Source organism: Oryctolagus cuniculus, chromosome 11 (genome assembly GCF_964237555.1).
Source record: "Oryctolagus cuniculus chromosome 11, mOryCun1.1, whole genome shotgun sequence".
Classification (NCBI taxonomy): Eukaryota; Metazoa; Chordata; class Mammalia; order Lagomorpha; family Leporidae; genus Oryctolagus; species Oryctolagus cuniculus.
Window position 1 is genome coordinate 49,077,433 of NC_091442.1, and position 24,642 is coordinate 49,102,074.

General features: G+C 53.8%; 1 protein-coding gene across 4 annotated transcripts in view; it reads left to right on the forward strand.

The window, feature by feature from the left end:
• Positions 1–24,642, forward strand: part of SYNDIG1 (synapse differentiation inducing 1) — a 214,075-nt gene that overhangs the window by 96,958 nt on the left and 92,475 nt on the right. For all 4 annotated transcript variants that reach the window (XM_051834476.2, XM_008275449.4, XM_008275450.4 and 1 more), the window contains exon 3: positions 1,387–1,524. In XM_051834476.2, the coding sequence (XP_051690436.2) occupies positions 1,387–1,524 (138 nt within the window). The remainder of the gene's footprint in view (positions 1–1,386; positions 1,525–24,642) is intronic.

Here is a 24,642-nt window from a genome sequence, read left to right on the forward strand (position 1 = left end):
TGGAATCACCTGAGCTGCTTTTTAAAAAACTCCCTATGTCTACACCTGCTTTGCTGTCATGGGAAGCAGCAGTAGCAGAGTCCGAAGCCAGCTGGGAAGGGAGCTGCCCGGTCTGGGTGGACGGCGGGACCCAAGGTGGGTCTTCAGGTCGGAGTCCAAGGTGAAGTTCAGGGGCAGTGTACTCCTTCTGTCCACACCGGCACTACTTGTGTCGTCTGCTGGTGGGGAAGGGAGGCCTCAGAAAGCAAGGTAAAGTCCCCAGGGACATGCTCTGGCAGACCCCGACCCCCACCTCCAGCGGGTCACACCTTTTCCCCACCATCCTGCTCTCGGTTCCCAAACACCCCGTAGTCTCCATGGGGTGATGTGCAGCACTGAACAAGCCCAGAGCCTGTGCCATGGTCCCCTCTTAGCCCCAGTTCTGCTTTCTGCAATTCCAGCTACCTGTGGCCAACCAAGACTTGAAAACATGACATGGAAAATTCTAGAAACAAATGAGTCATAAGGTTTCGAGTGGTGTGTGGTTCTGAGGGTCCAGATGAAATCGTGCTCCACCCAGCTAGGGCTCCACCCAGCTAGGTCATAGCTCGCGCCTTAGCCCGGTGGTGTCTGCGTGGTCTGTCCACGCCACCCTCCATGTGGCAGCGTGGCAGACCCACTGTCCAGGTTATCGGTACGTGGCCAGTTGTTCTACTGTACTGTGAGTGGTGTTCATATCTCACTGTCTGCAATCACGAACTAGGCAGAGGTAGCGGAGTCTGTATAGGGTTCAGTGCTGTCTGCAGTCTCTTGCATCATCCACTGGGGGTGCTGTGGGGACCGGGACCATGTCCCTGCAGATAAGAGGGGGCTGTGGGTGGCGTTTTTGCCTTCCTATTGTCAGTGAGAGTCGCCTTGCCCAGCATGCTGTATGGGTGCTGCCTGATGACACAAATGATGATGTCATCATGCTGCCCATGACGAATGATGTCATGCTGGCCATGATAATGGTACTGATGACATCATGCTGGCCGTGATGATGGCACTTATGATGTCATACTGGCTGCGATGCTGGCACTGATGAATGAAGTCATGCTGGCCGTGATGATGATGCCAATGACATCATGCTGGCCGTGATGATGATGTCATTCTGGCTGTGATGATGGTGCGAGTGATGTCATGCCAGCCATAATGAGGACACTGATGACTCCATGGTGGACGTGATGATGCTGATGACATCATGCTGGTCATGGAGTTGGTGCAGATGATGTCATGCTGGCTGTGATGATGGTGTCAGTGACGCCATGCGGGCTTGATGATAACACTGATGGTACCAGCCAGGCACCCGACCCCCACACCGGGGCACCCCCTGGGATGGTGCTCTCATGCCTCTTCTCTCTCTTGCAGAGCGACTATTCAAGTGACACCGAGAGTGAGGACAACTTCCTCATGATGCCGCCCCGGGACCACCTGGGCCTCAGCGTCTTCTCCATGCTCTGCTGCTTCTGGCCCCTGGGCATCGCAGCCTTCTACCTGTCCCACGAGGTAGGAGCGCCGTCGGCCACCCGTGCACACAGCATGCAGTGGCGAGGATGGGAACAGCCCAGGGATCCAGGGGAGGAATGCCTCGGAGGTCTGTGTCATTCCTGCCATGGTAGAGTGGCTGGATATCAGCCGGAGAAGCTGCCGGGCACCCTGGGGGTCAGGGTGTGACGTGGCTGCATCCCTCCCAAAGGTGGGACTGTGGTCCGGAAGTGGCCTGCGTGAGGAAGCAGGCAGGTCCTTGGTAGCCAGCAGGTGATCTTAGGGATTCTGACCTCCAACTTGGGCATGGGGGTCGCACCAATGGGACCAAGTCCAGTGTTGGAAAAGCAGTGAGAAGGCAGGGAGAAAGGATGGCGTGCCTTGTTGGAGGTTCTCGCTCTGCCGCAGCCGGCCTGTGCTGTGGGAATGGCACATTTCCTGGAGACCGCTGAACGTGCTGATCCGCAGCCCAGTGTGGTTCTGCCTGGAGAATCCAGCTTTTATGATGCTTTTGCTCTAGCACAGGAAGTGCTGTATCCGTGCTCTTGTGAGCCAGAGAAAGACAATTCCGCCAGCCAGTTGGGGTGTGTGTGTACAGCATCACTGTGCACCACCACTGCCCCCACTTAAGCAAGGAGACGGGCAGCCCCGCAGGTGCACCCAGTGCTCATGGCAGGTTCCCAGGGAGCTGCTTCTTAGGGACCCCCCTCCGGCTTCTCGGATCCTGGGGCTGAGGCTGCCATGCAGGTGCGTTGTTGGAAGTGTTTTCTTTCTCTCAGCTTGGAAACAAGATGAGTCCAGCTGCTGTGTTGAAAGGATATGCCTGGCCGGAGGGGAACCCTGGTCATGTCCTTGGTGGCTTTCTTTTTCCCAGCTGCACACCCTGAGTGGCGACTGCCCCCCACCCCTTCCTGTGAGTCCCAGGGACCTGAGCAGCTGAAAAGCACATCCAGGCAGGGTGGTGTGGAGCACGGGTGGTTTTGGAGGACATAGGGGTGCTGTGAAATCCTGCATCCCCAGAGTGAGCCTGAGCAGTTGTTCCACGCCCAGCTCTGGCCTCACGGGTCTCTCTGAGCTTGCTCTGTGTGCATTCGTCCTGCAAATGTCATCAGCCACCAACTCCAGTGGCAGGAGCGCCAGGGGCAAAGCCGGACTCCTGGCGTCTGGCAGGGCCTGGGTGGCTGTGTCATAGCAGCAGGTGACCCTGAACCCCAAGGCCAGGCTGCTGGGTGCTGCAGGTTGGGAAGTACCAGGATCTGGAGAAAGACGTGTGCCCACAGTCCGCCCTACCTGTGTCAACTGCCCTCGGGGCCTGGGTTAGGAGCCTGCAGCAGGCAAGAGCTGTGTTGCCACAGGGCAGAGAGAGCCGGCTCCTGGCACAGCCTGGGCAGCTCCAGCTTTCCCGTGAGCTGAATGAGGCAGGGCATCAGAGGCACCCCCAGATCTCTCACCTACCCCAAGCTCTGCATCTTGGGGCCACTCCCATCTTTCTTGGATCCAGCCGCTGGGAAAAACCCAGGCACATCTGCCACAGGGGATACCATCAACACCAGCCATAGTTCAGTTGCCAGACTGGGATTGTGGTTGTGATCAGGATTCCACCGGGAGAGAGGGCTTAGCTGTTCACAGAAGAAAGTAGACGGCAAATCCCTAAGGATGCTGCATGGCGCCTGGTCTCTGCTGCCCTGTGAGTCTGGGGTTCAAGTCTATCCCTGGAGGGAAAGGCATGGACAGCAGCTCTGTCTACCAGATTGCAGCACTGGGAGAATCCAGGCTGCCTGTGGCGGAGATGGTGGTTCAGATCATCTTCCTCGGAAAGTAATCTCATTCTTGACACAGCCTCAGCGCCTGAGGCTGCAGGGTGATGATTTGTGACATTTAATAACTGAAAGGGCAGAGAAGGATTTTACGATTTGTTCAGCTGCCACGGTGGAAGGTGGGTTCCAGAGAGGCGCAGGGAACACTCCTTGGAGGGGAAGGTCAAAGATTCTTGCAGAGGTCAGGGGTCATTGTCACTGCTGAAGTTGGACAGGGGACTCCGGGCTCAGGGTCCTCAACCTTTCTTTTCATTGGACTTCGAGAATGGGTTTTACTTCAGTGGAATCAGGAGGCAGAAAGAGATGCTTTTTATTTTAAGATTATTTATTTCAAAGGCAGAGCTACAGAGAGAGAGAGAGAGAGAGAGAGAGAGAGAAAGCACTCTCATCTTTTGGTTTACTCCTCAAGTAAATAACCAGGCCAAAGCTGGGAGCCAGGTGCTTCCTCCTGGTCTCCCACATGGGTACAGGGGCCCAAGCACTTGGACTGTCCTCCTCTGCTTTCCCAGGTGCATTAGCAGGGAACTGGATTAAAAGTGGAGCAGCTGGGACTCAAACCTGCACCCATGTGGGATGCTGGTGTTGCAGGTGGCACCTTTACCCACTATGCGACAATGCCAGCTTGAGGCCCTGTTTTTGTAAAGAAGTTCCTGTGCAGAGCCTGTGTCCCAGTCCCGGACTGGAGCTCCCATGCTGAGCCCCCTCCTGGGTAGTAGTCCCCTGCACCGTTAGCAGCCGCGGTATTCAGGGTGTTGCTGCAGATCTGGGCCGAGGCTGAGCCCCGAGTGCAGCATCACAGTGGGTCCCGTGGCCATGTGCACCCTGTGCCTGCTTCTGTGGACACACCATTGCTAGCAGGCCACTGCCTAGGGCAGGACATGTGGCACCACACGGGACACACATGCTCTAAGAATCCTTGCATTACATGAAGTCAGTGCTGGTGAGGCAGGGTGTTCCAAACAGAGGGACTGGAGATAGGGGCAGCCCAGAGCCATCTCTGGACCATGGCCAGTGCCTCCTGTTATGCCGAGTTGTTGGAGTGCAAGGGGCCCTGACAGTGCCACAGCACACACCCCCTCCCCAAGCCTGTATGCTGGTCCCAAGGAAATCTTTGACATCACCTGTGACTTCTGTGGCTTTTTCCTATTTTCACGGATCCCAGTGAGGCTGTGCCTTGCTCCTGGTCACAGTGACCATTCAGTGAATTCTAGGAAAAGTCATGGCCCTTCCAGGACAGCATTACAACAGACTGTGGCGATTTGATGCAGTTTGCTGTGGGGAGGAGAAGGAGTGGCACCATGGACATAGAAGCCTGGAGTTCTTCACTTAGCAAGTGCCTTCTTCATGCCTGTTTCTTGATCTGTGCACTTGTGTTAAGACAACTCGCATAGCTTGGGCAGTGCACATGATAGAAGCCCCGAGAGGTGGCCAGGGAGCAGCTGGCGACAACAGCTCCTCCGTACTGCAAACCTGCTGCATCCAGATGGACAGGCAGAGTAGTGGCACCTGGGAAAAGGCCGATTTCCAAGAAGCTGTTGGTAAAGTGGCAGTCATTGTGGTCCCAGCAGCGGTGTGCCATGGGTTCGTGGCCGGGCCAAGCCCTTTATCTTACCGTGCACCAAGTTTTATGCTAAGGGCACCTTTGCTTCTTAGGATGTGGCTGGGTACCTGCAGCATCAGCATCCCCCGGGTGTTTGTTAGAAATGCACTTTATTGGGACTGGCGCTGTGGTTCAACAGGTAGAGCTGCCGCCTGCAATGCTGGCGCCCCGTAAGGATGCTAGTTTGAGTCCTGCTGCTCTACTTTCAATCCAGCTCCCTGATAATGCACCTGGGAAAGCAGCAGAAGAAGGTCCAAGTACCTGGGCACCTGCCACCCACATGGGACACCTCAGAAGGAGCTCCTGGCTCCTGACTTGGGCCTGGCCCAGCTCTGACCATTGCAGCCACCTGGGGAGTGAACCAGCAGATGGAAGCCCTCTCTCTCTCTCTGTAACTCTGACTTTCAGATAAATAAGTAAGAGTTTTAAAACAACGCACACTCTCTGGCCCTGCCACGGAGCTGCTCCATCAATTGCCAGGGTGGCGTGCAGAGATCTGCATTTTCAGCAAATCTTCAGGCTGATTCTGGCGGTGCTCAAGTTTGAGCAACGCCCTTGAACTTGCACAGTCTTGTAGGAACTCTGTGACGTGTGGCTTTGACTATGTCCACTTTGTGGAGTGGGACTCAGGAGTCAGGAAGCTGAGTGATGTGACAAAGGCCAGAGCTGGTTAGTGTAGGGCTCCCGGGCAGCTCTGGCCTGGAGGCCGCCCTCTCGCGGAAGGTGGCCGGCTGGGCCCTTAGCTGAGATGGAGGTGTGGGCGGGGCAGTGCGGCTCGCTGTCCACAGCTGCATTTCACCCTCACCGGTGTGAGTGGGCTGACCCAGCTCCAAACACAGGCAAGTTTTACAGAGCGCTGGAGGGTGCATGCGGTGTGGGGTGGGTGGCGTGGCCCCGTCTCATGAGAGGCGCTCCCGAGTGGTGGTGATTTCCTGGAACCGCACATCTCTGTCTCACTTGCAGTGAGTCTGAGAGGGAGCGGATTGTTAGCTCCACTTGACAGATGAACAAACAGTTTCAAGGATTAAATAACAAATAGGAACCAGAAAGGCGGCGATCGTGGGTGCGTGAGGCCAATATCTGTTCGTACAACTCTCAAGACCGATTTCTGCAATATAATATGCTTTTTTTATATTCCTTATGAGAGAAAGACAGAGAGATGATGGATCACTCCCCAAATGTCCACAACAGCCAGAGCTCGGCCAGAGCCAAAGCTAGGAACCAGGAACTCAGTCCAGGTCTCCCACATGGATGGCAGGGACCTAGACACCTGAGCCATCACCTGCTGGCTCCCCGGGGTCTGCAGCCAGGAGTCAGGAGCCAGAGCTGCTCCAATGTGGGATGTGGGTGTCTTAGCCACCTGCTCCCCGGAATGCACCTGTGACAGAACCACAGCGTCTGTCTCTAAATCCACGTCCACCCACTGCAGTCGGGATGTGGGCAGCAGAACGGGAGAAGCCTGATGTCTCATGACATGGTGTCTGCCCTCACAGCCCCTCCCTCATACCACTTGAGTCTGAAGCTGGAGATCGTCACCCAGAGGCTGCCTCTGGTCTGGAACGGGCACCCTCCAGGCCTGGGTTCCACGTGCTGAGGCTGCGGGCTGAGTATCCCGCATCCAGGCATTTAGGATGTCTTCATTGCATTTCGTTCCGTAGAATGCTCTTTCCTTTACTCACTGCCACATTACAGCAATAATTAAATAAGAAAGGAGTATGCAGAACCAGATTGTGACTTTTACAAATTAGCCCAGCAAAGGGCATCGGGCAAGTTAGGAGGGGAGAGAGAATCCCATGTTGGTGACGAGACAGCTGGCAGCAGCCTGGACGGCCATTCATCCGCTCATGCAGTGTTTCCTGCAGGCTGTCACAGGCCACCAAAGGCAGCAGTGAAGACTACAGAAACACCCCCCAACACACACACCTTCCCAGAGCTGCCATGCCCAGGGAGAGTGGCAGGGAATAAACCAAGTAAAGCCACAGGATGCTCCAGGGAGAAGCAGCTGGAAGCGGATTTGGGGAGTATGGAGCAAGGTGCTCATGAGGACACCTGACGATAAAATTGCAGGCCTGAGCCGTGACGAGCCACTGAGGAAGAGCTGTGTGCAAAGGCCCTGGGGTAGGAACACGACAGTGGCTAGGAGTCACAGAGCCAGCTGCCCATTGGGTGTGTAAGTAGGAAGTGGAGCAACAGAGGGAGCAGGACAGTGGCTAGCGAGGGCAGATGCCACAGAGCCCTGGAGGCTGGATCAAGGAGCTGGCCTGCCTGGGATGAGCAGCCGCTGGGGCACTGAGCAGAGGAGAAATGCCATCTGCTACTCTGCCCCGGGAGCCAGGGTTGCAGGCTGCTCTCACAGTCCAGGAGCAAGGCCATGGCAGCCTGGGACTTTGCTTTTTTAAAGATTTATTTGATTATTTGAAAGGCAGAGTGACACAGAGACAGAGACAGAGACAGAGGGATCTTCCATCTGCTGTTTCACTCCCCAAATGCCTGCAACAGCCAAGGCTGCGCCAGGATGAAGCTGGGAGCCAGAAGCCCCATCCATCCAGGAATCCCATGTGGGCAGCAGGAGCCCAAGCAGTCAGGCCACCTGCTTTCCCAGGTGCATTAGCTGCATCGGAAACACAGCAGTCGGGACTCACACAGGTGCTTTGACGTGGGACGTGGGCATTGCTAGTGGTGGCTTAACCCACTGCCCCACAGCGCTGGCCCCGGTTGCTGGGGATTTATTAAGAAGTGGGAAAGGGCACATGTTTGGCCTAGCATTTAAGACCTTTGCATTCCATATTGGAGGACCTGAGTAGTTCCAGCTCCAGCTCCCAATTCCAGCTTCGACTAACTTAGACCCTGAGATGATGTGGAGACTCCATTCACTGGATTCCTGCCATCCCTATGGGCATTCTCAGCTCCCCACTTTAGCAAGGGCCAGCTTCTCAGCCATTAAGGATTGAAACATTGAATAGGAGTTCTCTCTCTCCTTCCCTCCTCTCTCAAATAAAATAATTTTATTACAAAGATGGGGAGATGCAAGATGTCTTTTGGAAGAACCACTCATGGGTGGTGGTTGTGCCATGAGAGGAACAGAGAAGGCAGACAAGGATCCACAGAGCAGGGGTTTTCACAGCGGGAAAGTGGCATGTCCAAGAGCCACGAGGAGCTTGTCACAGAACCAGTCAAGTCTGCAGTGTGCTCAGGTGGAGGTGCTGAGCAGTGGCTGGGCATGCACCCATGGAGGTCACGGGAGATGTGAGGGATGAGGACATGAATATAAGAGAAGAGCTGGACATTAACCTTGGAGGGGGACATAGACCCACTGGCCAGCAGCCTTAAAGGCATGCAAGAAACGACAGCCCCATGGAGCGGGTTCCGGAAGGAGGAGGTGAGGAGGACCCAGCAATCATGCCACTGGGAACAGGGTGGCAGGTCCCATGGTAGAGCACAAGAGGGACCCACGGGCACTGGAGCTGCTCCCTTTCTTGATCCAGCCGCTGGCAGCACACCTGCCGGAACTCTTGGGCTGTGCACCTGGGCTGTGTGCCCTTTCCTGGACATGTGGCAGCCTTCAGTTAAAAAGTTTGCAGAATGCATGCATGGGAGGCGAGCAGCCAGCTGCGGTACATCCAGTTACATCTTGCAAAGAGCTTTGCTGTCAACAGAACCGGAGGGGTGGTGGTTAATGAGATGTCAAGAGCCTGTTGGTTTGTTTGTTTTGGAGCGGGAGGAAGTACAGCATACTTTCCTGGGATGAAAAAACTCTTAACAGAGAAGCAAGGACACAGCAGTGCAGCAGGGAGAGACTCTGGTAAAGGCTGTTGTGGATCAGGAAGCAGGAGGGGCCATGGAGGGTGCTGCCCTTGGTGTGGGGCATGTGCCCTGGGGGCTGCTGGGTGGGCAGGAAGCCCTTGGGTGCCCCCTAGAGGAGCTGCGGGGGTGGAAGCTGGGGTGCAGAAGGATTAGGGTGAGAGGCACCGGAGCAAGGCTGCACACAGGCTGCATGGTTCCTCCAGCCACATTCCCGGCTGCAGGTGCAGCACAGGAAGAGGGGGATTCCCCAGGGCTGCCGGCTTGCAGGAAGGAGAACACAGCATGAAGAAAGGGGAGGACGGTAGGGAGCAGGGGGAGCAGCACCAAGCCCTGTGCACCTGCACCTCACACCCATGTGACCTCCCTCGGGGACGAGGTCGTTGGTGCTGCGCCCGCAGCCCCCGCGTCACTGCCACCTCTGCTTGCTGCTTGGTGTTGCCTGGGCCTCCACCCGAGGGTGCCTCAGCGTTTCCAAAGCTCCATGCGCCTTGCTTGAGACATCACAGATCTCCCAAGAGGGAGTCACTTCTTTAAATCTCCAATCCCGACAGCTTGTTTTCAGTGGAATAGCAGCCAGGAAGGATGTAGGTGTCCTGCACCGTCTGAGTACATTAGGACTGTATCCTAGTAAAACAGCAGGGAACCGAGCAGTCCTGGGGAATGAGACACACCAACATGATTATTACTCCTCCCAACTTGGCTGCTGTCTGCAGAGGAGAGATAGGAAGTCACGTGCCTGCTGGCCATTCTTCCTGCTGTTAAATAAGGGGTTCTGCAAATTCCACAAAGGTCCAGGGAGGTCATTGTGGGATTTGGTGTGAGAGCCTGTCACTCAGATGCACCCCGGTGGGACCCAGGAGGGACCTGGTGTCTGTTCCTAAGGGAAGGCAGCATTTCCCTTGCCAGTCTCCACCTGGGCTGCTGGTGCCATCTCTGCACAGCTGCTTTGCTGGATGTGTTTTCAAAATTTATTTATTTATTTATTTGAAAAGTAAAGTTACAGAGAGGCAGAGGTGTAGAGAGAGAAAGAAGAGAGAGAGAGGACTTCCATCCACTGGTTCACTCCCCAGATGACCACAACAGCCAAAGCTGCACTGATCTGAAGCCAGGAGCCAGAGCTTCTTCTGGGTCTCCCATGCAGGGCTGGAGAGGGAATAACTCAGATTCCTTGTGTGTGTTTGGCCAGGAACTTTAAATGCGAAACCTCCCAACCCTCTTCTTGGGCTCCCACAGGGAGTGCAAACTGAACATGGCCACTGGTCACAAAGCATCCTCCTTGGGGGCTGGCATTGTGGTATAGCAGCTTAAGCCACAGGGAGTGAGGTACCCACCTGTGGATTCTCATCCTCACTCAGCCTGCTCTCTGCCTCCCTCCGAATTCTTACCTGGACTTGGGTTGTGCAGGTCCTTGATCTACCCCCAGCCCCCTCCCAGATGGAATCAGTGGGCTCTGACTGAATGCCTGTCTTGTTCACATGGTCCATCTCTGTACAAACTGAACATAGTCACTGGTCACAAAGCATCCTCTTTGGGGGCCAACATTGTGGTATAGCAGGTTAGCTGGCACCTGCAGCGCTGGCATCCAGTATGGACTCTGGTTCAAGTCCCAGCTGCTCCACTTCCATTCTATTACCCTGCAAACACTCCTAGGAAAGCAGCAAAGCATGGTCCAAGTGTTTGAGCCCCTGCACTCAAGTGGGAGACCCAGGAGAAGCTCCTGGCTGCTGGTTTCAGATTGGCGCATCTCTGGCTATTGTGGCTACTTGGGGAGTTAACCAGCAGATGAAAGGTTTCTCCCTTCTCTCTGCCCCTCCTCCCCATAACTCTGACCTTCAAATAAACCTTTTTTAAAATGCATCCTCCCTGTCTGATGGCTGCAGACTGGCAGGTGAGGGGATGCACCGCTGTGCTGTTGCAATGCAAGGGCCTCCAGGGAAGTGAGGGGGTATCATGCTGTGCTGTGGGTGTGCTGAAGGCCAGTGATCACATACAATCTCAGCTCCAGTGACGTAGCAAGCCCACATCCAGCCTTCGTGTAGCATGACCTGAGTCAGCCAGATCAGAACCCTCCTGGTCAGTCTCACCTCAGGGACAGTGCCATGTAGGCATGACCAGGAGAGTCCTTGCTGAGACAGAAACTGTGCTTCAATGCTACAAATGGGCAGGACACAGGTGCAGGGTGAGGGCCTCTCCCTCCCACGCTTCCACTCCCGTGAAGCCAGAATGGCTGTGAGTGTTGCCCTAAATAGGAACCAGACCTCATGCAGAGTGTTGTAGGTGCACAGTAGTGCCTAAATCCTACAGTCATCTGGGGAAATTGGGACTGGTAATGTCCCCATTTTGCAAATTTCAGTCCAGGTACACTGATAAGCAGTCTGCTCTCTTGAGGATGGTAGGTGAGGAGGAAGCTGACCCCAACAGGTGGTTTAATGTGTGCAGGATCCCACAGCAGGCTGGCTGCAGCCCCGGTGGACAGACCCCACAGCAGGTGCAGTAGAACACACAACAGACAGAGAAAAGCTCTCTGCAGCACTCCTGTCTGGTTTCCCCTGGAGTCTCATCTCATTCGTGGTCACGATTTTTGTTCTTGGGTTTGGTTCACAATTTTCCTAGGGAAAATTATTGTTCTTTAATTATTTTTGATCAGTGCATCCTTACAACAAAGGATCAATGTTATAGCTTCAAAATTTGGGCCAGGATAGCTGATCGTTTCTTGGAAAAAAAATCAGTGAAAGGATTTCTTTGCTATCTTCAATTAAACAAGTGTGGAACCCTTCAAGCGTGACAGCTGTTGTGGTCAGCTGTGACAGCAAGACAGAGAGAAGCCTGGAAGAAAACCACCACAAACACAGCCAGCCAGAGGGCCATCTTCTCCTTCCCACGCATCTTTGTGTTTCTCTGCTGGTTGGTTTTAACACCATTGATGCCACGAGAATTTTCAACCCTGTGTTAGCTGAAAATGAGAGCACAGTACACAAACATAATAGCAGGGCTAAACAACTTTTCTTTTTTATAAATTTGTACTGCTAGTTTTATGACAACAATTTTTCACCTTTTGCCACATTCACTCTATATGTAGATATTCTATACCCATATGTTTATATCAGTATCACAGAATGAAGGCTGTGTAACAATGATCCTAATGTGCGGTATATCGTCAGGTGCATGACATGATTTGTGAAACGATTTCTGTAACTATTTACCAAATGGTGTGACATCCACATGTTTTTATTTTCAAGCAGACAGCAACATAACCACCACCTGGGTAAAAAAATAGAATGACCCAGGATCCTTGGGATGGGAGAACAGGCTCCTCCCCCAAGCACCCCCCTGTTACACCTCCCTGTCCCTCGTCCAGGTCACCACAGCTGTGGCTTCCACAGGAGCCCTGTCTTTGATTAGTTCTATCTAAGGGAAATTTCCCAACATTCCCTTCGGCTCTCTCCATCCCTTATTTTAGAGTCATGAGTGGATGTTGGATTTATCAAAAGGTTTTTGTGCAAATGAAGACCCGAGCTGGGTGGTTTCCTTTAACCCACTCACGCGATGAGCTGCACTGACTGATGTCAAAAAATTGAGCCGGCTTTGCTTTCTGAGTTCTCCCTAACTGGCCACAGGCCTTGCATGTTGCTGGACTTGGCACTTGTATTCATGAGCAAGCTTGAGTGGTGCTATCCTTGGTGCTGATCTTCCCATCAGACTTCATCTGTTTGTGTAAGCCCACACTTCTCACTGACTTGACTCCTCATTCTCCTCTGCGCCTTCGATCTTCTAGCCTGGGGGAATTTCTTTCTGCAGTCGTCCTGGTGGGCAGTTCTGTTTGAGTTGCAGGAAGTAGCTCTGTGGCCTTTCCCCTTGTAGATGTGCTTGTTTAGACTTTCCTGCTGGCTCAAATACCACCGCACCCATCCACCAAGAGAGAATGCTGCTTTTATTTGTAAGTTCCAGAATTTCTATATTTCTTCTTTCTAATTAAGATTTATTTATTTGAAAGGGGGAGAGAGAGAAGAAAGAGAGAGAAAGAGATCTTCCAATCCCTGTTTCACAACAGAGGGGCTGGGCCAGGCTAAAGCTAAGAGCCTGAAATTTCATCCAGGTCTCCCACATGGGTGTCAGGACCCAAGCACTCAAATACCACCGCACCCATCCACCAAGAGAGAATGCTGCTTTTATTTGTAAGTTCCAGAATTTCTATATTTCTTCTTTCTAATTAAGATTTATTTATTTGAAAGGGGGAGAGAGAGAAGAAAGAGAGAGAAAGAGATCTTCCAATCCCTGTTTCACAACAGAGGGGCTGGGCCAGGCTAAAGCTAAGAGCCTGAAATTTCATCCAGGTCTCCCACATGGGTGTCAGGACCCAAGCACTTATGCCATCTTCTACCGCCTTCCCAGGTGCATTAGTAGGGAGCTGGAATCATAAGTGGAGCAGCTGGGAGTCTAACTGCTCTGATATAGGATGCTGGGGTTGCAAGCAGTGGCTTAACCTGCTGCATCACAGTACCAGCCTCTCTCTCTTTCTTCCTTCTCAGATCTGCCCCAATCTTTTGCAAATCTCCTGCCAAGATTGCTGCTGCTCCTTGAACAGAGGAAACAGCAGTGTTTTGAGGTCTGGGCCTGTTACATACAACATCTGCTTCCCCATCAGTCTGCCTTCTGCTGGTTCACCTTCTTCCCATGCCTGTCAGCTGAGAGCTTGCTGATGGCTTGCTAGCCAGGGTTTTTGAAGGAGCACCCACAGCACTAAGCTGAAGATGAGGGTGCAGCCGCCTTCCTTCAGCTGGGTGGGCGGACAGTTCTGGACCACGTCGTCTTCTGCTCTGGTTCAGAGCCCATGCAGACCCAGGCTGCAGTGCGTACATGGCTGCTCTGCCACCTCACCTTTCCTATGTGGCTTCACTCTCTAAGGCTCCATCCCACAGTGGGGGCTGTGTCCCAGGATTTCTCTCTGGGGGACTGTGCACTCCCAACTTGGATCTCCACTGCCACATGGTAACCAAACACTCACCCTCTCAGCACCTCTTACGGGTCAGCAAACATCACCTGTGCCTGGGTCAGATCTCTTGCCCTCTCCCTGGCTTGATCTGCTAATCCCTCATCCCCTGACCTCTTCCATTGTTTTTTTTTTTTTTTTTTTTTTAATATTTCTTCCAGGCTTTGTAGCTGTCTGCTAAAGAAGGGCTACCTGTCTGGCATCACCAGAACCAGAAATCTGAGTTTCTCTGTTTTCTTGTATAAAGAGAATACGTTCCTTTGAGAGCAGTTTTGCAATTGAAAACTGAAGGCTTGGTGGAGGGGTTTGGGTTATCTGTTACTTGGATTCTCATTGCTTCTGATAATAATGGACGTTTCACCTGGCTCTCTGCACTGCCACCGGCGCTGACAAAGGGTATAACAACCCTGTATACTCCCCATTCAAACCCAGAGCCACTGGCCCAGTGCGGGTGCCCACTGCCTGCCAATTGCCTTGGTGGCTGGTGCAGAGAGGTGGCCCCCTGGGGTGTGTAAAGATGAGCCCTGTGATGTGTAAGTGCAGTGTCACAGTTGGGTGTCCACAGTTGGGAGTGGATGGCCATGGCTAACATTACATCGGGCTGCAAGGACTCTGGGCACATGGCTTGTACAGGGCTGTGTGCAGCAAGTAATAACCCCTGTGGACCGCAAGGAGGCAGAGCCGGAGGAGGGAGGTGGTTGTCAGCAGTCACTGGTGGAGCTAATCCTGAGAGGTGTGAGTCGTTTGGCCCTTCTGGCTCCTGCTTGCCTCCTAGGTGGGGACGGGGAAGACAGGGCACTGACATAGCATGGGGCACCCTGCCAGGGAGGACATCACACTGCTTTAGACTCTGTGCGACGGCCACAGCCCTGGGGTCTGCCCTGTCCACTACAGCTGGAGCATTTGGAGTTGTACCATTTGGAACATTGAGAATAGTCAGAAAGCAGTGAAGGGGAAGGACTATGCTCTCAGCCCTCTCACCTTAAAGCAGAACATCTTTTTCGTGAGTTGAGCAAATGCATCAGGCCTGTGGCTGGGGTCACTGTTGATGTTCCGGGGGACAAATGGAGGGAAGGCACCTGAAGATCCCCAGACAGTTCTCCTCCCCCTGTCCCCGACAGCCAGTGGCTGCCATGGTGTTGAATTTGGACTCCCCTAAGCGTCTGAAGCAGCAGCCCCTAGGTGTCCTCAGAAGTTGTCCTTCGTAACCCCGTCTCACCCAGATGTTTTCCTTACCCAGCCTTGTCCAAATTAGAGTGTTGCTTTTCAAAGTTCTGTGCTTAGAACCTATGTGTCACACAAATCTGAGCACCCTGTGTCCTGCACACCGGGTGGTGGTGGTGATGACCCCCAACAAGTCTTGGGAATGATGTTCTATGCCACCAACGCGCATGTTAAGCACCAGGGAACTCAGAGCCGGCACAAGAGCTCAGACTCCCCCAGGCACTCACTCTCACTTAGATAAGAGGCAGGTAGCTGGAAGTCCATGCCAGCCTGGGCAGTGGGAAAGACTGGGAGCCCCTCAGCCTCCCCAAGCCAGGGGCTGTGAGCGAAGGTTATGACCAGGGGACAGCTGGGGCTGCAGGAGCCCAGGCTCACGCAAGGATAGCACCGGTTCTGCAGGCAGACGGGTTGAAATACACTGCTTGAGGGGTGGCCCTGGTATACCAGATGGATATATTTCAGGGTACGTCCAGAGAATTTGCAATGGCAGCTTGATAGTCACCAGGTGATGGCTCCCCACCCCTCCCTCCCTTTCTCCTTCTCACTGCCCCCATCTCTATCTCATATTTAATGTGCTGATTAGGGCTTCTGAGAGCTGTTTTGCAACTTCTGCATTTAAACAATTCCTTATAAATATGAATGATCCACTCGGATCTCTCATCTGTTCTGTCCAGAGTGGGTGCTGCGGTGCAGTCACTGGTCTTAACTTGTTTTGGTTAAAACCAAATGAACAACAACAAAGCCATCTTGTCCATTCTGTTCCCTGCAGCGTATCGGTCAGAGCTTGTTCAGTTATGGGTGATGCCTCATCTCCATAATTGGTGATTATTCGGCTATAACAGAGAAAGCACACGTGTTTGCTGGCCACAGGCAGAGTTCACACAGTGCCTGCACGTTTGGAATCCAGGGTTGAGATCCAGTGTGTTCAGGTGGATGTTGTCAATTCATACATTTCTGATTGCGATGAGCAACACAGCCCAGACTTTTAGGATAAAGCATGCATGCATAAGTAAAGACGTACACCTGCTTCGTGCACATCTGCTTCCAGACAGAGGCCCTCAGCACAGGTCCTGGTTGTGTGCTGTGGGCCTGAGCTACTGGCCACTGCCAGTGGCCACCTCTGTGGTGGCTGAGCCCAGACTGGCCAGAGCCTGGGACAACCACTCAGCCAACAACACCTTGGTTGATCACTGAGTGTGATCTGGCATGGATTCATGCCGGCCTCAGACAGCCTTGAGCCAGGGTCTCAGGGATCCACGTGTGTCATTGGGAGTGACTGCCATGTTGGGGTCACTGGGACTTTTCCTGCCTCCTGAACTAGGGGTGGCCTGGGAGCCTGACCCTTTTTCTCTCTGGGGAACTGTCATTGAATTCTGATACATGCTGAGCAAGGCACAGGGTCCTGAAATTCCAATCTTAGCTTCTGTCAACTGGTGCTACTTTGTAGTACCATCTCCTTTCAAGGGAGGAACTCCCTGCCATTGCACTGTTGAATGTTGCTAAATATTAGAGGTAGATTCTTGAACATGAATGTCATTACAATGTATTAGGTGGTTTACAAACAAAAGGACAGCGAATCTGTAGAGAATCAGAAGTCTATTATATCTGGATGATAACTCGATTGAGTCTGGGGTTCTGCTATATTTGTAGCAGCTAATTAATTAGCCCAGAAGGCCTTTTTGTTGAGATTTTCTTTAAAGATTTGTATTTATTTGAGAGGTAGAGTTACAGACAGAGAGGGAGAGAGAGAGACATATGGGATGCCGGCACTTCTGGCCAGGGCTTTAACCGGTTGCACCACAGCACCAGCCCCATGTCCTGGATTTTTCTCTTGATTGCTTGTCAGCTGTGTGTGTCTCAATCCCTGTGCACACATACCCCTGGGAGCGCCCCTTCAGCTGAGCCTCCTCATCTGGCGGGTTCTGTTCAGGAGACTGCCTCGCCAAAGTGTTAAACAGCTTCTATACTCGTGCTTTCAATAGCTGAGAAAACACCATTAAGCTGGAGATTTTGCAACAAAATGCCTTCTGGGGGCTGGCACTGTAGCGTAGTAGGCTGAGCTTCTGCCTGTAGCACTGGCATTCCCTATAGGTGCTAGTTCAAGTCCTGGCTGCTCCACTTCCAACCCAGCTCTCTGCTGTGGCCTGGGAAAGCAGTAGAAGATGGCCCAAGTCCTTGGGCCCCTGTACCCACATAGGAGACCTGGAAGAAGCTCCTGGCTCCTGGCTTCAGATTGGCCCAGCTCTGGCCATTATGGTCATTTGCGGAGTGAGCCAGCGAATGGAAGATCTCTCTCTCCCTCTCTCTGTAACTCTGTCTTTCAAATAAATAAAAAAAAATCCAGGACATTACATTGCTGACCCGGAAATGAGACAGTTAGTAAAAGGCAGAAGAAGCCATTTGTCCCAGTGGCAAGGGAGGAAAAGCTTGCAGTCACACAGAAGGCAATACGAGAACTTCCTAAAGTGCATGGAATTTCAGGATTGTTTCGTTTTGTTTTTTTCTGTTAATATGTGTTGTTCTGGAACATTTGGAAGAACCCCCGTGGGTTCGGTTCTGACATCCAGGTGACTGCCAGGGGCCACGGGACTGAGACATGGTGCGGCTGGGTGCACCGTGTGAGTGACAGATGACGCAAGCTCCGTTCTCTTCACCAACCCCTGAATCCTTAGCTGGGGAAGTAGCATAAAGCACAGTCAACTTCAGGTGTCTCGTCTCACACGGGCTGTGGCGCAAGCCAGCCAAGCACACAAGCTTCAGAAAGGTGGTGATGAGTAAGTTGAGGCTCAAGGGGAATCCAGGGCCAGGCCAGATGCACCTCTGAGCATTTGATTCCACCACCAGAGGAAAGCAACCATGCCAGCGCTGCTCAGTGGGACACGTGACCCATCGGGTTAACCACATGTGGGCGCTCCTGACATGAACACCAGCACCTCCACTGTAAACACCAGCACACCAGAGGGCAGGAGCCGTGCTGTAGAACCCTGCGGGTGACTGCTCCTAGCTTCGCCTTGGCACTGACTGGCACCTTCAGGGGCATGTGAACTCCAGACACAGAGCATGGCCAACACCAGACCAGGAGCCGAAGAAACCCCCATGAACACAAGAGCAAGATCACCCTCCCCGTTTCCCTGTGTCCTTCTCTGCCTCAGACAGGGTGCCCTGCCCTTGAGCTGTCAGCTGTCCAACTGTGTATGAAGTGGCAAGGGGTCTCAAGAGCCCACGTGCAGGATGTCTGCCGAGGTCGATCCCTACATCCATCCGAGTGCGGCACTTGCGATAGTGTCAGGTGTAGCTGAGACAGGGAGGACCCCGAGGCCCTCATGGTGCTGGGTTCTGAGCCTGCAGGCTGGAGCCGTGGGGGTGGGGGGGGGCGCACATCTAAATTAGCTTGGAGGTAAATGCTGAAGCAGCCTGGCTGTGGGTTTCTCCAGGGACTGGGGAACAGCAGACTGTACAGGCAGAGAGAGGTGACTTTTAGAATTGGCCCCGCACTGGGGTCCAGGAAAACAGAAAAGGGAATTTATGAGCAAAAGTCAGCTCTGCTCCTGGGATGAGTCTGGCCCTGGCTCCTCCCTTTCCCCAGCCTGGCTGTGGCTCCCAGATAGCCCTTTGGTTTGGTTTGCGTGCACTTCGGCATTCATTTGTAAGTTCACCTTGCAAGCCCCTCGCAGGCTCCCTGGCACTGCCGGCTCCACCCACACTCATTTTGCATTTCTCATACAAACCTGAACCTGGGGCTTCCCCTCACCCCCATTCTGCCTTTGCCCTCCAGCTGCCAGCCCCCTGCTCCACAGCGCCCTGCTCCCGCCCCAACCACCACTGCCCCTGCCTTCGTCAGCACAGGGGGTCTCTGGTAGTCTCTTGATCCCTGAGAAACTCCCAGAAACTTCTGGGCTGCCCCGGGCTGGTTTCCAGGCACAGAAAGAGCCAAGAGCAGACCAGCAGTGTTTTGTGGTCGTCTCAGACATCCAAAACACAAGTGGGGATGTCGGGATCCCCATTCTTATCCAGTTCACCTTTGAGGGACCCTGATGGGTGGAAGAACGGGGTAGCCAGAGACCCTGTGCCCAAGCTCAGCTCTAAAATAATCCTCTGCTTTCCTGAGAAGAGTTTGAAGAATTTGAGTCTGGTCATTGTAGCTGCATGAAGTCTTTGCATCCCTTTGGGACTTGCATGTTGAATTTGCAAACCAAAGTGACACATGCTCATTCCAGAGAGCCTCCTGGCTGGGTCCCTGTCATGACTGAGGACCACCTGGCCACAGGTGCTAGACATAGCTCCTGAGGAGCATTGCCCACAGGAGGCGGGGCATCACCTACCCAGCCCCCTCGGTGATGCCACAGCACCACGCCAAACCCTCAAGCAGCTCTGATTTCTGCACTGCCTGATTGCTCTGGCCCTGAGAGCTGACTTTAGGTAATTGTTACGCTCACAGCAGGATGTGATCTATTATGCATGGATGCCCAATCATGAGAAAGGGAATGGCCCCAAATCAGCTGATGAGCTGAGGAGTCTGTGGGAGGTGATACCGTCCTGAGGCACCTGACCTTCTGCCTCCCAGGACCAGGCACTGCTGCTGGCTCATGTATGAGCTTCTGTGCTTGCATTTCCAAGGAGGCAGTAGTATTCCTGCTTCGTCCCCTCTTCCCTGCTGCTTCAGTCCCAGGAAGTGGGCTGCATCTGCACCTGTTCTCTGTTGTTCCGGGTGGGCCTGGGTGGACTCTCAGGGCACCAACCCTGGGGGAGATTCTCTGAGATCTGCTTCCATATCTGAACCTTGGGGCGCTCAGGACGTTCTAGGCACTGCCTGAGAGAGGTGCCTTCATTCCTGTTGTGGGAAGAACATTGGCCCCAGGGCCCGCCCCCCTCCCCCACCCTCTGCCTGTGAATCCTCACCCTGCACCAGCCACTCTGTCATCACCACTCCCCTCTCAGATCATGTAGCTATTCTCCAGGTCCTCATAAAACCACCCCTTCCTGCAACTGTTAAGTTAGGGGCCCAGCTCATGCCCTTGTGCCAGCACTCACTTTCCTGCTGTGCCTCTCCGGGCCCAGCACACGGGCTCCTATGCCTGCCCTGGCTTGCAGGAAGGACCCTACAATGGCCCTCGTGTGGCCCCTCCTCCCCATAGCTTGTTTCTGTGTCTGTCCAGGCATGGCCACGCCCCCTCCTCCTCCACTGCAAGGGGCTTATGGAGTCCCTTACCTCTCACAGTCTCCCTGGCCTGGTCCCCAAGCCGCTTCCCTCCAAGTCCCAGCTGCACCTGTGCTGGAGGCCTTTCCTCCTGCAAGCTCTCACTTCATCCCCAGGGGTCAGCACGGGATGAGCTTCTGTAGTCCCTGCACCAGAGACCCAGGCCCCTCCAGAGAAAGACCCTGCTCCCTTGTCCTGCCGACCTGATTTGTGCTGTTGATGTGCATTCTGCAAGGCACTGGCAGCTCACATGGCTTAGGCAGCTTCCTGGCTGCTTGCTGTCTGCTGGTCCACCTAACAGCTCACACCTGCCAAAGCTCCTGACCCCGACACCCCCGCACTGAGCCCAAGAGTGTGCCTCTGGCATATGGCCAGGACTCTGAGAATCAGATGGATCCCCAGCCCACGTAAACTCCCTAAGTTTGTGACAGGTGACACCCAGAGTTGGCCCAGGTCTTGCGATCCCAGGTTCTGCCTCTGGTCTTCCACCCCACCTCCCCTGCCCCTGCGGCTGCCCCCACCCCAACCCAGCTGGCTGAATCCCCTAGGTGTGGCGGGGAGGGCAGAGAGCACAGGGACCTCTGGTGCACCTGCCTGGTGGTCCGCCCTGCAGTCTGGGGCTGATGAGGCTTTCCGCAGTCTCCTGTGCTGCTGGCCTCTTCTGGCAGGACACAGACCCTCAGTTTACCCACAGTGCTGCCCCTGAGACAGGTTTCTGACATCCTGCACTTCCTCCTCCTGCCCCAGACAAAGGACCCCTTCCCACCTCCACCCCACACAAGGGGTCCACTCCATCCCTGAGGACATCCAAGTGCCTGGTGGGAGAGACATTGCCTGGTTGTTTTCACAAACCCAAGGCTGGAATACAAGCAACAAACCTTAGCGCTTGTGGCTTTGTCACCAGCAGGAACCACATGGGTCCCTCCTGCCCCCACCCACCCCACCATGGCTATGTTCCTCAGGGACTCAGGACACACAAGCCCGGTGCTGGGTGGGATTCCAGCCTGCATGAAGCAGCCCTCCCGTGAGCTGTCTCTGTGAGTGCCTTTCTGCCTACATGGCTTCTGTCTGAGCCTCAGTATTGCTCTTGCCCCAACACCATTCTGAGCCGGGGTCCGTGGTGCTGAGCAGGTGAGGGTCCTTGCCAAGCATCACCACGCGTTTTTGCCCCCAGCTCTGACCACCACACACACACTTGTCATCTCCCAGGGGTGGGAAGCTTTTTGTTTTCCAGCTGGGGCCTTTTGGATAGTTACATCATCTTCAGGTCCTACAAAATTCTCAAGTGACAAATTAGCCAGCTGGGGATGTACTGAATTTCCAGTTCTACCTGCACTGCAAGGCCAAACTGAGTGATTTCCCAAGCCATACACAGTGCACGGGCTGGACGTCCTCCACCCCTCATCTCTGCCTCTGGGGACTGTAACCTGGAAGAAACGAAAGCTCCCCCCCGCCCCAGGACACGCCAAGGTCACGCTATAAGCCCGCCCCTCCTTCTTCCCTTCCCACAGTCATTATCTGGCCCTGTGCATGTTCAACACCCCAGGACCCAGGTTTAGGGATTCAGCAGAAGGAGCAGTGTCAGAGTTGATTTCTGGGGACCAGCAGCAGCAGCCTCCCATCCGAGGTTCCAGGTGAGCCTCCCTGCAAAGCAGAGCCACACAGAGCCCCCGGCAGGGTTTGGGGGCTGCTGGGTAATGGCTGCCTCACAGCCCCCAAACTTGACAGCCACCTGGATGTCCTGTGTCCCGGGAAGATCGGTCCAGCAGCCTCTCTGAGTGTCCAAGCCCTAGGCCCTCGTGGGCACCATGGAGACCCTGCCCTTCTTCCTCCTCCACCTGCCAGGTTCTTTCTGACCCCTCAGGAAATGAGGTCCCTCCGAGCTAGGGAGTGGTGACTGTCAACCCACAATGCCCCCAGCTGTAGGTTCATTATCTTTTTATTTCCCTCGCACCTTTTGAAGCTGGAAAAAGACGTTCTGCATAAAAATAGGCCTGCCCCAGGCCAGCACCGTGGCTCACTAAGCTAATCCTCTGTCTTGCGGCGCCGGCACACCAGGTTCTAGTCCCTGTCAGGGCACCGGATTCTGTCCCAGTTGTCCCTTTTTTTCCTCAGCATTTAGGAGGTAACAAGAGAACCAAGACACAGGTCAGCACCGGCCATGGCCTGGAAGGGTGAAGGGTATAGGGCAGAGGTCAGAGTTCAGAGCGTATTCTCGTTACTGATTCCCCCAGCCTAAAAAGTACTTTCTGCTACAGATTGCTTTTCTCTTTCCTTTTTAAAATGTTTATTTATCTGAATGGCAAAGTTGCAGAGAGAGAGAGACAGAGACAGAGTTATCTTCTATCTGCTGATTTACTCTCCTGATAACTGCAATAGACAGGGCTGGATCAGGCCAAGGCAAGGAGCCAGGAGCTTCTTCCAGGCCTCCCATGTGGGTGCAGGGGCCCAAGCACTTGAGCCATCTTCCACTGCTTTCCCAGGCACGTTAGCAGGGAGCTGGATTGGAAGTGGAGCAGTTGGGACTCGAACTGGTACTCATATGGGATGCTGGTGTTGCAAGGTGGTGGCTTAACCCATTGCACCACAATGCCAGCTCCATGACCGCTTCCTTCTACCAATGGGGAAGGGGTGGCAACGGACCACCAGGCAACTGAAGGAAACGCAGACAAGGCTTGGTGGAGCCAAGGCACTGCTCTGTCCGCAGGTCTGCCTGCCTTTCTCTATCCTCTGCTTTTCCCCACTTCTACATCCACATGTTCCCATTCAAAGATCGCTCTGTGGCATCTGTGTGATGTGCACACAGACACACACACACACACACACACACATCCACGCGCACATGCAACCACACATGCACCCATGCACTGAAGGGCCGGAGTAACTGCATTTTGAAAAACTGCCTCCATTTGGGGAGGCAGGCTCGACTTCCCGTAAAATCAGCCTTCACTCTGGGGAAACAGAAACTTTATTTTTTATTTTTTTGACAGGCAGAGTGGACAGTGAGAGAGAGAGACAGAGAGAAAGGTCTTCCTTTGCAGTTGGTTCACCCTCCAATGGCCGCCGCGGCCGGCACGCTGCAGCCAGCACATCATGCTGATCTGAAGCCAGGAGCCAGGTGCTTCTCCTGGTCTCCCATGCGGGTGCAGGGCCCAAGGACCTGGGCCATCCTCCACTGCACTCCCTGGTCACAGCAGAGAGCTGGCATGGAAGAGGGGCAGCCGGGACAGAATCCGGCGCCCCGACTGGGACTAGAACCCGGTGTGCCAGCGCTGCAAGGCGGAGGATTAGCCTAGTGAGCCGCGGCGCCAGCCTGCACTTATTTTTCATGTGTCTAATTCAGGTATAGGCAGTTGCGTTCCTGTAGCATCATGGTTGCTGTGCTTTGAATTTTTCCCCACCCCAGGCTCATGGGTTGGAAATTCAATCCCCAAAGTGATGTTGATGGTATTTGAAGGTGAGGTCTTTGGGAGGTGATTAGGATCCTGTGAGGTCATGAGATTAGAGCCCCCGGGATGGCATTCAGTGACTTTATAAGAACAGCAGGAGAGAGCTGAGCTCCCAGGCTCGCTGTGTCTCACCAGCCATGCCCTCTCTACATTAGGACTCAGCAGGACGTCCTCATCAGATACTAAAGAGCCTCCAGCACAAGGCTTCCCACTTCTGAGTCTCCACGACCATGAGTTAAACAAAACTCTCTGCTTTATAAATTACCTGGTATCCGGTGTTTTGTTATAACAATGGGAGACAGATCAAGACAACAGTGCAACTGGTACTGACTACAGTTTTTTTTAAGAGTATTTATTTTATTTGGAAGGCAGAGACAAAGAGAGAGGGAGAGGGAGAGGGAGAGGGAGAGAGAGAGAGAGAGAGAGAGAGAGAGAGAAAGGTCTTCCATGCACTGGTTCACTCCCCAAATGGCCACAACAGCCCAAGCTGGGCCAATCCAAAGCCAGAAGCCAGGAGCTTCTTCCAGGTCTCCTATGCAAGTGCAGGGGTCCAAGAAGTTGGGCCATCTCCTACTGCTTTCTCAGGCCATAACAGAGAGCTGGATCAGAAGAGGAGCAGCCAGAACTTGAACCGGTGCCCATATTGGATGCTGATGATGGAGGTGGAGGCTTAGCCTACCATGCCACAGCACCAGCCCCCATAGTTTTTTCATAATATTATTTATCCTGTGGTAAAACGAAGGTATTGTCCTAGGCAGCAACAAGGACATGCTGTATCCTTGACCCATGAAACAGGGCCCAGCTTAGCATTCCTGTGTAAAAGCAGATTGAGGACCGGACAGCTGGGCGGCATGGAGGTGGAGAAGAGATGGCACTGAGCTCCCATCTTCAGACTTGGCAAGAGGCAGGGCCATTGTCAAGTTCTGCATGTGAAGGAATCGGAGCTCTGAGAGTTTACACATGGACTTGAAAGTACAGCAACTCAAAAGGCATTCAGGCCCCAGTCTTCAGAGACAGCTTCCCCAAGAGCCTTTGGGAGGAGGGGAGCCTCCTTCAGG